At 37.4% G+C, this 16,692-nt stretch overlaps 1 protein-coding gene across 1 annotated transcript in view; it reads left to right on the top strand.

Moving 5' to 3' along the window:
• The window catches only part of LOC127512990 (astrotactin-2-like), a 423,953-nt gene that overhangs the window by 93,617 nt on the left and 313,644 nt on the right, over positions 1-16,692 (top strand). The window contains exon 2 of the mRNA XM_051894406.1: positions 3,063-3,250. Within this exon, the coding sequence (XP_051750366.1) occupies positions 3,063-3,250 (188 nt within the window). The remainder of the gene's footprint in view (positions 1-3,062; positions 3,251-16,692) is intronic.

Raw genomic sequence — 16,692 nt, 5'->3', positions numbered from 1 at the left:
CGTATTCAGCTTTGAGTAGCGACAGTAATCACTCTAAATTGATCTAAATGGCTTGAAACTTTTGGCTTGCTGCCTGGAAAACGAGTTTTTAAGCTAATTGAAGCTGATAGTGTCATCTGATATGGTGGGACGCTGCTGCTAATATTCACTTGACCGCTTGTCTTTTATTTGTGTTTATTTTCTTTCAGTGTTTTGCTCCAGGGTCGTCCACACTAAAACAGGACATGTTTTTATTATAAAGGATCTGTTCCATGTCACGCTCGATTACTTGCTCTCTGCTCTTCGCTGCTTTATTTAAGGACATCTGATTAAAAACTCTGATAGCAAGTTTCACACACTACAGATTTGTAATACAATGATCAGCAATTTCTGCCTGCCTGTCCATTACTCCCAAACATGCTGAAAAGCTGCTTTTAGAGTTTTATACACAAAACAAGTTAAATTAAGTAATAAATGCATCATCGTGCCGGCTGATCATCTTTGATGAGACTGAAATACAGCCTTAGGTCAGTTCAAGTAGATGGGAGAACAGTTTTCTTAAGTAGCACACTTTTACTTTATATACTTTAAATGGATTTTACTTAAGTATGAACTAAATGTAATGTTTTTGGACACTTAAATGCATTTTCATATGTAGTTTCATAATTAAACAGTTGTATTTTTATTAACTAATGTTAACAAACATTAATAAATACTGTAACAACCTGTTGTTTGGAAATTACCTGTGTTGCATCCTTCTGTTGTGTGACAGTTACCATATACTTTAATGTCAACTGGTGTATTTATATACATTTGTAACATATTTGTCATAAAAAGTTGCAATTTTGTACATTTAAAATATATTAACTTTAAATTTAATATTGAAACACAGCCTTCAGTTTCAAACTATAAGTACTTAAAATGTGCTTTAGTATGTTAGTCAACGCAACAAAATAATTGTACTTTAAGTAGTACAAAAGATCATTAAAACATACTTTAAAGTAAAACTTTTAATTTGACATTATTACAAAGTGCATTTTTTATGTACCTAAGTGAGTTAAGAAACATAGTCGTGAAAGTGTACTTAATATTAATATTATATTATCTGAGTCTCTCCATCAGTGTCGACTCCGGTTTGAACAATGTAAGGCTGAACACCGTTACTGACAATCCTCATTTTGGCTGCGTGAGATTCTCCAGCTTTGTTGTTGTTGAGCGACCGAAGCGTGAGCTGTTAAAGCTCCGCCCTCTTCTGGAAAGGGGGCCGGGAGCAGCAGCTCATTTGCATTTAAAGGGACACACACAAAAACGGCGTGTTTTTGCTCACACCCAAATACGGGCAAATTTAACAAGCTATAATAAATGATCTGTGGGGGATTTTGAGCTGAAACTTCACAGACACATTCTGGAGACACCAGATACTTATATTACATCTTGTAAAATGGGCATTAAAGGTCCCCTTTAAGATTTAAAGTGCACATTTAGTACAATTAAGTGCACTTCTTTGTGACAAGGCCGATACTTAAATTAAGCTTGACTAAGAACTCGACGAGGTCTCGGGAGATCTGAAAGAGAAATCTCAGAGCAGTAACAGCACTTTTGTTCGAGGTCAGGAGCTTCCTGAGTTCTGAATGTCCCGTTCTCAGCATTCCGGCCACTCTGTGCTCTTCCAGGATCAATTTCCTGCTACTCGTTACTGGTGAAACAGCTTTGCCGCTCTTCTGCAGCTCCTTTGAAAATATCAAGCTCATTGCTCCCGAGGTCACGCTGAGCGGTCAAACCGCAAACCCGAGTCGATGGAAAGCCCATCGCACGTATCTGATCCCTATCTGGCCACATTTTATCAGCGCTGGAGTTGGATCGTTCATGCCGCCTTCGTTTGCACCCCTCAAGGTCTCGATTCCTCCCCAAATAACAGCGCTGGAACAGCTCTCAGTAGTGCGTATAGAGGTGTACAATCACACGCTGGAGATTTCTGATTATGCTTTGAGGAGTGAAGTCACTGAAGCAGATCTCTGATTCAAGAATGATTGAAAATCAATCCAGCAGTGCTTTTGAATAGTGTTTTATTCCCGTTTGTACCAGACTGACTGATTTAAAGGGATAGTTCTCCCAAAAATGAACATTTTGTCATCATTTACTCACCCTCAAGTTGTTCCAAACCTGTATGAATTTCTTTGTTCTGCTGAACACAAAAGGAGATATTTTGAAGAATTGTAACCAAACAGTTGATGGACCCCATTGACTTCTATAGTATTTTTATTTTCTCCCAAACTGTGGAAGTCAATGGGGTCCATCAACTGTTTACTGTTTTTGCTGTTTGTCACACAAATCTACCAAACAACTGCAGAAGACTTCATTTTGACTCAATTTTATGATCATTTTGACTGTGTTTTGTCCTGGTCACTCTATGCTTTCTTTACATGTAAAAGAGCAACGTGAACATTTAGCTAAATATCTTCTGTGAGTGTGAGTAAGTGATGATTGTTCACTGTGTTTGAATTAATCTCACTGACTGCAGTTAGTTTGAATCAGTGTTTTAAGTTTGCGGTTACGTCAGTAACTCTGAGGACTTCAGTGAACTAATAAACACTTGAAACTTGTCAGATGTCAGAAAGTTAGAGTTGCGGTTATTCCCATTGAAGTCGGAGACTCTGTTTCAAGCACATCTGACAATGTCACCTTTAGTTTAAAGACGTCAAGAACTGTTAGAGATATCAAACGAGTGCGGCTGTAAAGGGAGCTCATTTACTGCCGTTTGATGCTCTGAAAAACATGTTTGAAGTTGGGAAAATGGATGACTTGGTCAGGATGTCATAATAACTCTTCATTTGATGTCAGAGATTGTCTAAGGGAGGTTCAGATGGAGTCACACATATCCATACGGAAACTTCACGATGCATTATTTATGTATTTTTCATTTTGCATTTTGCAAATTGTAAATATCAACATAAATCACATTTCACCAGGCCTGTTTTTACCTTTATTCTGTTTTGAATTGTCACATTCATGGCAGTTAAATGAGTCCGGTGCGTGACTGTTATTGTGACTGATCAGCGTCTCTGTTTCTCCGTGTCTTACAGAGATGTCGGGGACCGGAGCGGACATCTCTCAGGTGCACTGGAAGCAGCAGTGGCTGGAAAACGGGACGCTGTATTTCCACGTGTCCATGAGCAGCTCCGAGCAGCTGTCGCAGGTCACGCAGCCCACCGTCCGTGAACCGCCGCGCGTCCTGCACGAACACATGCACCTGCTGCACATCTCAGTGATGGTGAGTACCGGCTGTACGTACATCCAGACACAAACGATGCCATCGCAACTCAGCTGGCTCGGAGATCATCTGGATCTGGACTGTATTTCAAGACGACACAAAAACAACCTACAGTGTATAAAAATTCCTCCTAATTCAACTTAAAGTTCATTTGCTACATTACGTTTTTAAGTACAATCAAATTGTCTGTAAAACTTTTGGTAACACTTTAGTATAGGGAACACATATAAACTATTAACTATGAATTTTCCCTCAATAAACTCCTAATTTACTGCTTATAAACAGTTAATAAGCTAGTTGTTAAGTTTAGGTATTGGGTAGGATTAAGAATGTAGAATAAGGTCATGCAGAATAAGGCATTAATATGTGCTTAATAAGTACTAATAAATAGCCAATATTCTAGTAATATGCATGCTAATAAGCAACTAGTTAAAAGACCCTAAAATAAAGTGTTAACGAACTTTTTCATATAACTTAAAAAAAATGAAGTTGAAATTGGTTCAGTTATTTTGAAGACGTAAGGGGAAAAACATGTAGTCATGACTTATTGATCATGTAATTTTTTTTTAGTTTATGATAGTGTGCAACTAATCCATCATATCCAATACAGTAAGACTTTACGGTAACACTTTCTATAAAGACCATGCTTATAATGATTTATAGCCATATTTATACTTATTTATAAGTAAGCATTACTATTCTATAAATATATTTATAAAGACTCATTAAGATCTGTACTGCATTATAAGAACAGTTATAGATACATTTACATTATTTTTATAATTACTTATAAGTCATGCATTTGCGTTTTCAATGTGCATGCTCATAATCCATTATACACTGATTTATGAATGATCACATATAAAATAGTTCCAGAGACACTTGTTTGCTGTATTATGTCTAGTTATTATGTTATTATGTTATTACTAGTTATTATGTCTTTAATGCCTAAAGTTTGCATTAGAGGTGATGCATGGTAATTTTGATTTGTTAAAATCTATATCTCCTCAGCCATTTGTATGGTATTGCTTATAGCAGTTTGGAATTATACTTTAAAAATATTGCTGCAGTGTTTTGCTAGTAAGTAAAAAAAAAAAACTGTTTTCAACTGTTTGTATTAATGATTTCTTTTTTATATTACAGGAATTGTTGTTTATTAGTTACATTTACAAGTAAGCAACTTAAGATGTAAAATGAGCACATATTCGTGTTTTCTTAACATTTGATTAATGTTTTCAGTTAAAGCCAACAATGATGCATGTATGGAGATTAGTAACTATTATTACTCACAATAAGTATTTATTAGAACACAACACTGCTATTAATAACAATATATTCACTAATTTGACAGAAATTAATCTGAATAAAAAGTCATTGTAACTATAATATAACTTTATAGCAATGCAAGCTGCATCTTTATAAATACATTCATGGAACCATACGACTAATTAATACTTATAAATCAGTGTATAATGAATTATGAGCATGCATTGAAAAGGAAAATGCATGACTTATAAGTAATTATAAAAATAATATAAATGTAACTATAACTGTTCTTATAATGTGGTATAGGTCTTAATAAGCCTTTATAAATATGTTTATAAAATAGTAATACTTGCTTATAAATAAGTATAAATGGAGCTATAATTCATTATAAGCATGGTCTTCATAGAAAGTGTTACCGAATTGACTTCTTAATTAAAACTGGCCAAGCAGTTGTGACCACAATCGCATGCATGTGATTTGAAATATGTTATGACACATGATTACAGACAATATACAATATATCCACGCAATACATGATTTAAATCTGGCATGTCAAAGAACAGTGTCAGTGATGAGCTGGGTGGAGAATAGAATAGAATAGAATAGAATAGAATAGAATAGAATAGAATAGAATAGAATTCATATTGTATTTCGGGGTTTAGAGCTCAGTATAGTACAGAATCTGCTCTTTTGAAAGTGTTAAACGATTTGTTACTAGCTGTCGACTCAGGAAAATGTGCTGTTTTGGTTCTCTTGGATCGAAGTACGGCTTTTGACACTATCAATCACTCTATTCTATTGAAACGTTTAGAGCAGTATGTTGGTATTAAGGGAACTGCCTTAAATTGGCTCTCATCATACCTTAAGAGGAGATCTTTTTCTGTAGCCACTGGAAACTGTACATCTTCTTCCTTTGCTGCTCGCACATGTGATGTACCGCAGGGCCCCGTCTTAGGCCCTGTCTTATTTTCCCTCTATCTTCTTCCTTTAGCCAGGATCTTTCGTAAGCATCACATTTTATGTGATCTTTATGCAGACGATATACAGCTTTACCTTCCAGTGAAACCAGATTACAACATATCTCTTCAGTCACTGTTGGATTGAGTGATGTTAAAAGATGGATGGCGGATTTATTTATTTATTTATTTTTTCTCAGTTAAATGACTCTAAGACGGAAATATTGGTTTTTGGATGGCCTGAAGGTGCTAACATCCTCTCAGAATCCCTTAGTCCTTCCGTAGTGACTGACTCTGTTGGTACTCATGCACAGAATGGGCGTCATTTTTGACCTGGCTATTAAATTTGAAAAACAAATTAATTCAGTTGTAAAATCAGCATTTTTTTTTCAGCTTAGGCTGATAAAACCTTCTATTCCTCATAGAGATCTGGAAACTGTTGCATGCATTTCAACAAGACTGAACTACTGCAACTCATTGCATTTAGGGATTGCTCAGTCTTGTTTATCTCACCTTCAGCTGGTCCAAAATGCTGCGGCCAGACTTTTATCAACAACTAGAAAGAGGGAAAGTATTACTCTTGTTTTGATTAGCTTGCACTGACTTCCTATTAAGTTTAGAATTCAGTTTAAGGTACTATTGTTTGTGTACAATTCCCTGGTAGGCTTGGCATCATCCTACCTGTCTGATCTTCTGTCCTACCATCAGACCAGTAGGCCTTTAAGGTCATCAAATACTTTTTTGTTGTTGTCGGTACCAATGACGCATTTGAAACTCGAGGGGGATTGTGTATTTTCGGTGGCAGCACCCGGATTGTGGAATAATTTGCCATTGTATATACGATCTGCCACATCTCTTCAGGTTTTTAAGACGTATTTAAGACGAGGTTGCTTAAGACGTATCTTTTTAAAACGGTTGATGGGCTGGAGTCATTTGCTGTTTAACACTTTACTACATGTTTTCATTGTTGGGTAAATTTGTCTTTTGTTTTTATCTGTTTTATGTTTCTGTTTTATTTTTGTGCGACTTAAATGTGCTTTTCAATAAAACTAAACTAAACTAGAATAATACTTTATTCCGATGGTCCTCTTTAGACATTCTACTGACTAAAAGTAACTTTGCAACTACATGCCAACTTAAACTCAACCTAACAGCCTACTAATGAGAGTTAGTTGACATGTAGTTGTAAAGTTGAGTATAATCAGTAGAATGTCTAAAGAGGACCATCAAAATAAAGTGTAACTTACAATAAAAAAAATGGAATAGAATAGAATAGAATGCAGCAATTCAATTGCATTTGCAATTGAAAAGTGTGTGCAAATATTATTATTCATTCACAGTATAAAATGCCATCAGAAAAAAAAAAAAAAAAAAAAAAAAAACTGTAATGCATGTTTTATTGTGAGGTAGTTGTTAAGTTTAGGTATTGGGTAGGATTAAGAATGTAGAATAAGGCATTAATATGTGCTTAATAAGTACTAATAAATAGCCAATATTCTAGTAATAAGCAACTGGTTAAAAGACCCTAAAATAAAGTGTTACTTTTTCCATCCAACTGAACAAAAGCTCACAAAAATGCTGATGATGCTAAATTAAGGTCCAGTGTATGAATATTAAATGGGTCAAACAGATGTTAACCTTTCGGGAGCGTCTGGTTAAGTAGCTTGATATTCATAGAAGGATTCATTCATTCTCCTGTTGATTATTGTGTGTTGATGCGCAGTCGTTGATCCTGCTTTGGCTTTGTTTGGAGCTATTTTCATTTGCAAAGAAATAAAAAACAGTCTAAAATATAAAAGTTACTCTATATTAACACTGTGGACCATATTTATAGCTTGCGTCAGCACAAACCCTCTTTTGGTGTTAAAAAAGCCACTGTCAGGATTTACTAAAGACGCGTAGTGAATAATTAGAAAAGGCGTGGACAGGGTTATTTTTTGTGGCTGATCTTATTGCATATGCATTTGTAGGAGTTTCCTTTTCAGACGCAACATTTATGAGAGAGGAGTATTTAAATGAATCACACAAGGTGATTTACTAAGGTTTGTGGTAGTCAGCTTACTGGTATTTGCATCATTATTTACAGCCCCCCAAAAAAGCATGTCTTAACCCATTTTGCGCCTGATATGTCATTAAATTTGCACATTCTCTGTAGATCACATGCAGATCTCTCATCTGTGCTTTTATAGATTGTGGCTGCACACCAATTTGCCCTGTTTAGTGAATCTGCCCCTTTGTTTATTTAATACAGCAATTTCACAATTACAGATGTGGATATGATCACAGCTGTGCTGATATTTGGAGCAACAGCACTCCTGCTCATGTGATATTGCTTAATTTTTTATTGGAAGCAAATCTCTGGGTGCATATAGTTTTGCAGTTTCTCGCACTTTGCGTACAGCTGCGATGGATTCATCACACACCGGTGCTCTGGCAGACGACACTGTGAATGAGATGAAAACAACAATCCTCAAAAACAGTTGATGACACTCTGAAATATTGCCAGGATTTTGCAGTATTTAATAATCATTTATTTCTGTGTTCAGAATTTTAATGTAAAATCATTGCATGCATGCCATGGATAAAAATAAAAAATGTATATGGTGCTGCTTTGTGGGATAATAGCACAAGGTTGTTTTATCATTATTATTGTGATCAATGTTCTGTTTCAAGGCAAATTTGGACTATGTTTACCTAATTATTTTTATTTTCCCCAAAGCAGTGTAGTAATGTTAAAGAATACTATTCAACACAACTGGTTGCAGTTTGTTAAGGACAAAACAGCCTTAACTTTGCCTGAAACATAATTTGCAATCTATAAAAAGTGTTTGCAATAGTCACTTCTGTTCACTGTCATCCTGCTGTCAATTAATTGTAATAAGTTGTGCTTCTACTAGTTGAAGATTACTATGATAGTATAACAACCAGTAGGCAGGAGAATGCTGTAAATTCACACTTATTTGTTACAGTGCACTCAAAACTGCATCCAGAAGCTTTACACGAGCAGCAGAGAGAGAAAGAAAATAAAGACAAGCAGCTCAATATCCATAGCAGAAGCTTTATTGCATCAGAACCCAAACACAGTTTTCACTTGGCAAAATAATAAACATCATCTTCTCCTCTCCTCAGTCAGAAAACAGTTTTTCTTCTCTTGCCGAGGCCATACGCTGCATGTCAACCCTAATAAGTTCAAGACATTCATTGGCTCAAATGAATCAAGGTTTCATCGGGACGTCAGTGACCCCATCCATAGGGAAAGAGGGTCACTGACTGGTTTGATGAGTATGAATAGATGTGAATCAGATGTTATGACCTTTGCAGCCACCAGATCTCAACCAAATTGAACACTTGTGGGATATTTTGGGCCGATGTGTTAGACGTGTTTATTTAACCAATTTCAACTTCACTTTTTAAGTTACACAAGAGTCGACTCGATTGTTTAAGTCAGCTTAATATAATTGAAATTAACTGAAGAAAGTGAGTTGAAATGACTTAAACAGCCAATTTGATAGTACATAATTTAGGCAGCAGTCTTTAAGTTGAAGTAAAAAACGTAATTGTTAGTTCATGTCAGCTCAGGTCCATTTAATAATAATAGCAGATACAACTTTTGATTTGAATAATGTATGAGTAAATCTTGACATTAACATGAACTAAATGATTTAGAAGTGTTTAAACACTATATATTGCTTTTAGTGACTTTATAATGTAATATATTTCTCATAATATAAGAATATGTAATTATATTAGGAATTTAAGAATGACATTTACATTACAGTTTTAGAAAACAATTACATTAAGAGCATTTATTACATTAATAATGCAACACATTATGAGGGTAATTTTCTAGAAATGCACGGCTCCATATCAGTTCGATTTCAGTTATTTCAAAAGCCACCAGCCTACCGCAGCAAAACAACCAGAGAAATTCAAAGACGTAATAAACAATAGGATAAAAGTGACAATTTGATTGATTTTTCCTAAATGACTTTTAATATCTAGGGACAGCACACTCTCAACAGACAAACACTCACACAAACAGAAGCTTGTCATCAACGCTCTCCTGCTACTGCATCAATAAAAATAGCTTTGAAACTGTAAAGCAGCATTACATTTCTCATCTGTGAGCTGGTAATATTGCTCTTTTTTATGTAGTTAAATGAATAACATTGATATATTTGTAGAGATCTCACAGAAGCAGGTTATATCACACGCTCCAGTGTTTCTGTTCAACATGCTGAATCAGTGGAATTATATGGAAGCTTGTTTCTGCCACAAAATAAATAAATAAACAAATAAATTGTGACTTTTCATCACAATTGCAAGTTTATATAAAGAAATATAACAATAAAATCATAAAAAAAAAAATAATTTCGAGATTTTTTTTCCAACAATTCTGACTTATTTTGAATTGTTAGTTTTTATCTTGTTTGCGCATATTCCGAGTTTATATCTCGCAATTCTATATAAATTCAATTATATTTAAACTCGCATTTCTGAGATAAGAATTGCAAGATGTAAACTCGAAATTCTGTGTTTTTTCCTCGCAATTGTGAGTTTAAATCTCACAATTCTGACTTTTTTATATTCAAAGTTTTTATCTTGCAATTTGAACTTGCAACTTTTTCCTCAGAATTGTGAGATATAATCTATTGTGACTATTATGTTACAATAATATTATTATACTACTATTATACTACAATTGTGAGTTATAAAGTACTGAGAAAAAAGGTTCTGTAAGAGCGTTTGAACAAAAATCTGAAAATTGGCATAAGAAACAAATAAAAACAAAAACATAAAAAACAAAGTTAGTCTTGAGGTGTGTGAAATAAGTGGAATACTTGACTGCAGATAATTTGATAACTGAAAAGATTTAAATTTCAGAAACAGTTCTGGTTCTCAAATTTAAATTCACTGTTTGTCAGATGATAGGATGCAACTGAAATAAAAAATTACTTGAGGATTATTATTATTATTTTAGTGAAAATTATTGTAAGAACAAGTTTTCAGTATGTTATCCATTGTAGTAGTTGCTGTAGACGTTGAACTTCAGCAGTAAAGTTCAATAGTCAGGCGCAAAATATGTCCCCGAACAACAATAAGCATCTGCTATAAGACACATCATCTCCAGTGGAGTGTGTTTTCCAGAAGACATAACACACACACACCTGCACATCTCTCCTCAATCCGCCTCCAGAGTCACACACATTGGTACTTTTGTGTGAGAGACTGATATCATTCAGACGCAGGAGAACAGAACTGGAGCGGATAAAAATGAGCAGCCGTAGAGAGAAGTGTGTTCTCCTCTTCATGGGAAAACAAGGTGTATCTGTCGGTGTGCGTGAGCGGCCAGCGGCGCGCTGGCATTTTGAATGAGCATCATTAACTGTAATTCTGTCAAGGAAGTGACAGATTGAAGGCGTTGAGCAGTGCACTTCCGCCAGCGGGCTGTCGCTCACCCTCTGTTCACGCTCACTTGTTTGTTATCTCAGGTTTGATCCCCTCGTTCTGAAGATGAAAGATGACTGCGGTGGATGATTTAGGTTGCGGTTTTGCAGGAGTATTTATAAAAACTGATGGTCAGTAAATGTTTACAGCTAACAACGTATAGTGGGCCTCCATACGGGATTTGCGCAAAAGATTAACATGACGGCACATGCTAGTCGACGAGTTGAATCAACTGCACAGCAACTACATAAATTTATCCACTATCCATTCAGAAACGTCTAAAAGTTGTAACTTCTTCCTGAGTCTCTCCATCAGTGTCGACTCCGGTTTGAACAATGTAAGGCTGAACACCGTTACTGACAATCCTCATTTTGGCTGCGTGAGATTCTCCAGCTTTGTTGTTGTTGAGCGACCGAAGCGTGAGCTGTTAAAGTTCCGCCCTCTTCTGGAAAGGGGGCCGAGAGCAGCAGCTCATTTGCATTTAAAGGGACACACACACAAATGGCTCACACCCAAATACGGGGCAAATTTGACAAGCTATAATACATGATCTGTGGGGTATTTTGAGCTGAAACTTCACAGACACATTGGGGACACCAGAGACTTATATTACATCTTGTGAAAAGGGGAATAATAGGTCCCCTTTAATAAATGTTTCAACGTATCATTTGGGTTTCTTGAATATAAGCAAGGCATTATTAAATCAGGAGAAAACCTTAGCTTTATGCAGCATGGTGTCTCCGTTGAAGGTCGTGGTCCAGCAGAACATTTACCCTGAGCTCGAAAATACTCATGAATGGTTGCAAATGCTGGAGTGCTCTGAAGTGGCCAGATTTATACCCCATTGAATATCAATGGAGAGATCAGAAAACAGCAGTTAGCTGAGGACGGCCTTCAAATGGGAGAGAATTGAGGCAGTTTGCAAAAGAGTGGACCGAACTGCCAGCAGGGAGGTTTCGAAATGTCATCAGTGACTATAGAAAACACTACACTACAGTTGTATTTTCCAAAGCCTGTACTGCTGAACATTAACTCAAGTTGTCAATATTTTTCAGGCAATTTTAGGATTTCAGTGTGTAATAAACGGAGCACTTTCAGTCTTTTGCTTTGGTCCACTGCAAACCCAAAAACAAACTGTTGGTGTCATGCAGTGCTTTATTTAAAGAGGCCATATTCTGCCCTTGATGTTGTTTTTGTGCTCTACTAGAACAGGTTTTCCTGCTTGAATGTTGATTATTTTCCTCATATTCTCCATTGTTGCAGCTCCTCTCTTCCCAGTCTGTCAGTAACGCTCTGTTTAGTTCCTGTCTCTATGAAGCCCCTCCTTCTGAAAAGCACAATGTGCTCCGATTGGTCGGCTGAGCCAGTGTGTTGTGATTGGTCAGGTGCTTCATTGGCCAGTTTCAACACACTATTAACTCAACCAGGCCCCGCCCCTTTATTTTGCGTATACCTTGGGCGGTAATTATTTAAATGTGGAATATTCGTTCCAGGAAGAAAACAATTCCTGAAGACATCTCATGGTAATTGGAAAAGTGCAAGGGCTCCAATGCTTTTGAAAATAGCTGCTGAAACAGTCCCACAAAAGCAGTCACATGATCATTTATCATCTAATTTAGTCTTCTTACACTGTGTCTTAATCAGATGCAATGCAATAAGATTCCAATGACGAGACAAAATAAATCAAAAATCACAGCCAATCAGAAGAGAGTGTGGGCGGAGTCTCTCTGCAAGCGCACTGCACTTGCAACCAATTTTGTAGTATTTCCGGTGAAGTCTGTGCTTAAATTCTCCTTCAGCCTTAAATGTATTGCATGCTTACTGTGAATATATGAAAGGAAGTCACCGTTCTAGAGAAGCTTTGATCTACATCTTCTTATGACATTCTCAGTGTTGTGTAAATGTTTTATATTCATGCCTCATTGTGGTCATTGTGTCTCTGACAGCGGCTCCAGTATTATTAGCAAAGCACACACTAAAAGCAGTGTGCTGCATAAAACTGCAAATCTGCTTCAAGTTTTCTTTGATCAGCTCATTTTATGAGCCATTCAGGCTAAAGGGGGGTCATGAGAGAATGAGAGACTTCAGCTTTCATATGCTTTATTGATTTCTGTATAGCACAAACTGAATCACGCGCAGATGTTTGTTACTCCAGTGAGCAGCTAATAAAGGCCAATTTATGAGACCCTACAAGCACCGTTACCTTTCATAGTCATGTGGATGATCGGACTGCATGAAAATATCCTGGAAAAATAAATAAATAAATAAATAAAAATAAAGTCTTTCTCTTTATTTGTGCAGTTGATGTACATTGCTGATACCCTCTTGCAGTTGACCAATATAAAGAATGTTCCATTTCATAGTTAGATTAGAGAAACACAAATTAGAGAAATGCACATTAACAGTAGTTAATGATAGTTAAACATTTATAGTTATTTAACAGCCTGTTCTCACTCCCACTGGAGTTTTAAAGCCATGCTGTCTTTCAGACAGATGGTTGGTTGGTTGCTTGGTTGGTTGGTGGGTTGTTTGGTTGGTTACTTGATTGGTTACTTGGTTGCTTGGTTGGTTGGTTGGTTGGTTTCTTGGTTGCGTGGTTGGTTTCTTGGTTGGTTGGTTGATTGGTTGGTTGATTGGTTGCTTGCTTGGTTGGTTGGTGGGTTGGTTGGTTACTTGATTGGTTACTTGGTTGCTTGGTTGGTTGATTGGTTGGTTGATTGGTTGCTTGGTTTCTTGGTTGCTTGGTTGGTTGATTGCTTGCTTGGTTGCGTGGTTGGTTTCTTGGTTGCTTGCTTGCTTGGTTGGTTGGTGGGTTGGTTGGTGGGTTGGTTGGTTACTTGATTGGTTGCTTGGTTGCTTGGTTGGTTGGTTGATTGGTTGGTTGACTGGTTGGTTGCTTGCTTGGTTGATTGGTTGGTTGCTTGCTTGCTTGCTTGCTTGGTTGATTGGTTGGTTGCTTGCTTGCTTGCTTGCTTGGTTGATTGGTTGGTTGGTTGGTTGGTTGGTTGGTTGGTTGGTGGGTTGGTGGGTTGGTTGGTTACTTGATTGGTTGCTTGGTTGCTTGGTTGCTTGGTTGGTTGATTGGTTGGTTGGTTGGTTGGTTGGTTGGTTGGTTGGTTGGTTGGTTGGTTGGTTGGTTTGGTTGGTGGGTTGATTGGTTGGTTGGTTGGTGGGTTGGTTGGTTACTTGATTGGTTGCTTGGTTGCTTGGTTGGTTGATTGGTTGGTTGGTTGGTTGGTTGGTTGGTTGGTTGGTTGCTTGGTTGCTTGGTTGGTTGATTGGTTGGTTGGTTGGTTGGTTGGTTGGTTGGTTGGTGGGTTGGTTGGTTACTTGATTGGTTGCTTGGTTGGTTGATTGGTTGGTTGATTGGTTGGTTGGTTACTTGATCGGTTACTTGGTTGCTTGGTTGGTTGATTGATTGGTTGGTTGGTTGATTGGTTGCTTGCTTGTTTGCTTGCTTGCTTGCTTGGTTGGTTGGTTGGTTGGTTGGTTGGTTGGTTGGTGGGTTGGTTGGTTACTTGATTGGTTGCTTGGTTTCTTGGTTGCTTGGTTGGTTGGTTGATTGGTTGGTTGGTTGCTTGGTTGGTTGCTTGCTTGCTTGGTTGCATGGTTGGTTTCTTGGTTGCTTGGTTGCTTGGTTGCTTGGTTGATTGGTTGCTTGGTGGGTTGGTTAGTTGCTTGGTTGGTTGCATGCTTGGTTGCTTGGTTGCTTGGTTGCTTAGTACATTGTTAGCTAATTCTGTGATTTGTATATGTACATGACAAGAATTTAGAGTAATCTGATAACAGATTACTCTAAATTGTAGTGTTGACATGCATTTTCTGTAAAGCTGCTTTGAAATGATATTTATTGTGAAAAGCGTTATACAAATAAATGTGAATTGAATTGATTTGTTTGGTTGCTTGTTTAGAATATACCCAAAACAAGCATCACTTCAGAAATGGGATTCTTGTCAGTGTCCACATGCAGGGCTCTTTCAGTATCTGATGGCTTGGGAGTGAGAATGTGTTGAAATTAATGCTTAAAGTCATGAAGTCGTCATATCTCAGCAGATGCAAATGAGGCTGATCGTACTGCTCATTTCCCAGACCAGTGATATGCTTATGTTCAGTGAAATAAAACAAATGCACACACACAGCTTCCGCCCTTCTGGCTTTCCAGGCTTTCCACTACATGTTGAAGCATGGCTATGGGTATTTGCTCTCATTCAGACACAAAAGCATCAGGCCAGTCAAGTTCTTCCACACCAGATTCAGTAAATCCTTTCTTCATGGACCTCGCTTTGTGCACAGGGACATTGTGAAGCTGAAGCACAAAAGGTCCCTGGTGCAACTACTGTAAGTTGGAAGCACAGATTTCTCTAGAATGCCTTTAATAAGATTTGTCTTGACTGGATATGCTACAATAGCCAAACCCGTTAATTAGGAGGAGGTGTCAGCATACTATCTGCATATATTGGCAGTTACACTTTCACTTTGGATCTGGTGAAAATTGTCATCCACTTTCTCATTGATATGGCAATATTCTTATCTAAATGGAAGCGTTTTTTTTTAATGGAAATATTATCTCCTAATCTCACTCAGCATGCAGTTGAAACACAAATATGTTGATAGTTTTATCAGCATCTACAAGCTGGTTTTAAAGTTATCACACATTGCATTGCAAAAGGAATGTGTTAACACTAGCAGATTTTGTGTTAGGCATATTTAAATGAGGAAATAACAAAGGGTGGTTCTCGTTAAATTAGCATATACGTGCCAGTCACGTTGCGTGAACACTAGCGTGTCAGGATAATGATCGCTCCATAGGTTACAGTCTCACCGCGGTACACTCAGATAATGAGTTTGAAGTCGTACAGTGTGTACACACAGGTGTAGAGAGATTACGGAGATATTTACTGGGAGAAGAATTAAGCAGGTTAAACAAGGTGTCTGGAAATATGTGGATCTAAGGAGTTTCTACAAGGTCTTGATCATACACATCTTGTGCAATATTTAGTCATCAAACATATTTGCATAATGTTGCATGCAACTGCAGAATGACTAACAATACAGGAGCATGAATATCATGATGACACATCCAAGACATTGTGGCATACTGTCATTATCCTGGAAACCATCAGTAGACCACATAGATGTGTACTAATGTAAATATACAATTAAATAAACTAATTAATGCTGTTTGATAAGGGATAGTTGGTACCTTAAGAGTTTTGGTTGCCTTGGACCAGTAAGAAAACTAACTAGCAACCTCTGCGTTAACTGCATAGCAATGCCCTGGCAACCACTCGCAGCCCTGTGGGCCGTTTTTCATGGACAAGCACCATTCACATTTTCTTCAGCTGAACATTGAGCATTTTAATGCATGACCTGCTGAACCCAAAGAGATCTGCTTGCATCTGTAAGCCATTTGCTTGTCAGCCTCTGTCTTGTTTTAACTTGGCTACATTAGAGATCTCCCATCCCATTTTAAAGAGCACAAACACAGTGCAGAAGCTGTTGTTTACATCTGTTGCTCATTAGCTCCTGCGCACCCATTACAGCCCAGAGATCTCCTGCCTGACCGGACGCAGCAGGCCACAGCCGTGATTCTGCATGCTTCGCGCATCACCTCGCCTTTGCATAATCATTTGGAGTGACTACTCTCTCTGCATGTGAAATGTTGTGTCTGTTTCAGGGAACTGCCTTCAGGGCACTAACAGACCACCATTGACTCGTCTTTTCATCCTTGTGTGCTGCTTATCAAACCGGCGGCTATAGAATCAGGTGGCC

Source organism: Ctenopharyngodon idella, chromosome 5 (genome assembly GCF_019924925.1).
Source record: "Ctenopharyngodon idella isolate HZGC_01 chromosome 5, HZGC01, whole genome shotgun sequence".
Lineage (NCBI taxonomy): Eukaryota > Metazoa > Chordata > Actinopteri > Cypriniformes > Xenocyprididae > Ctenopharyngodon > Ctenopharyngodon idella.
Note: the sequence above shows the minus strand (reverse complement) of the source record. Positions and strands in the feature narration are given on the sequence as shown.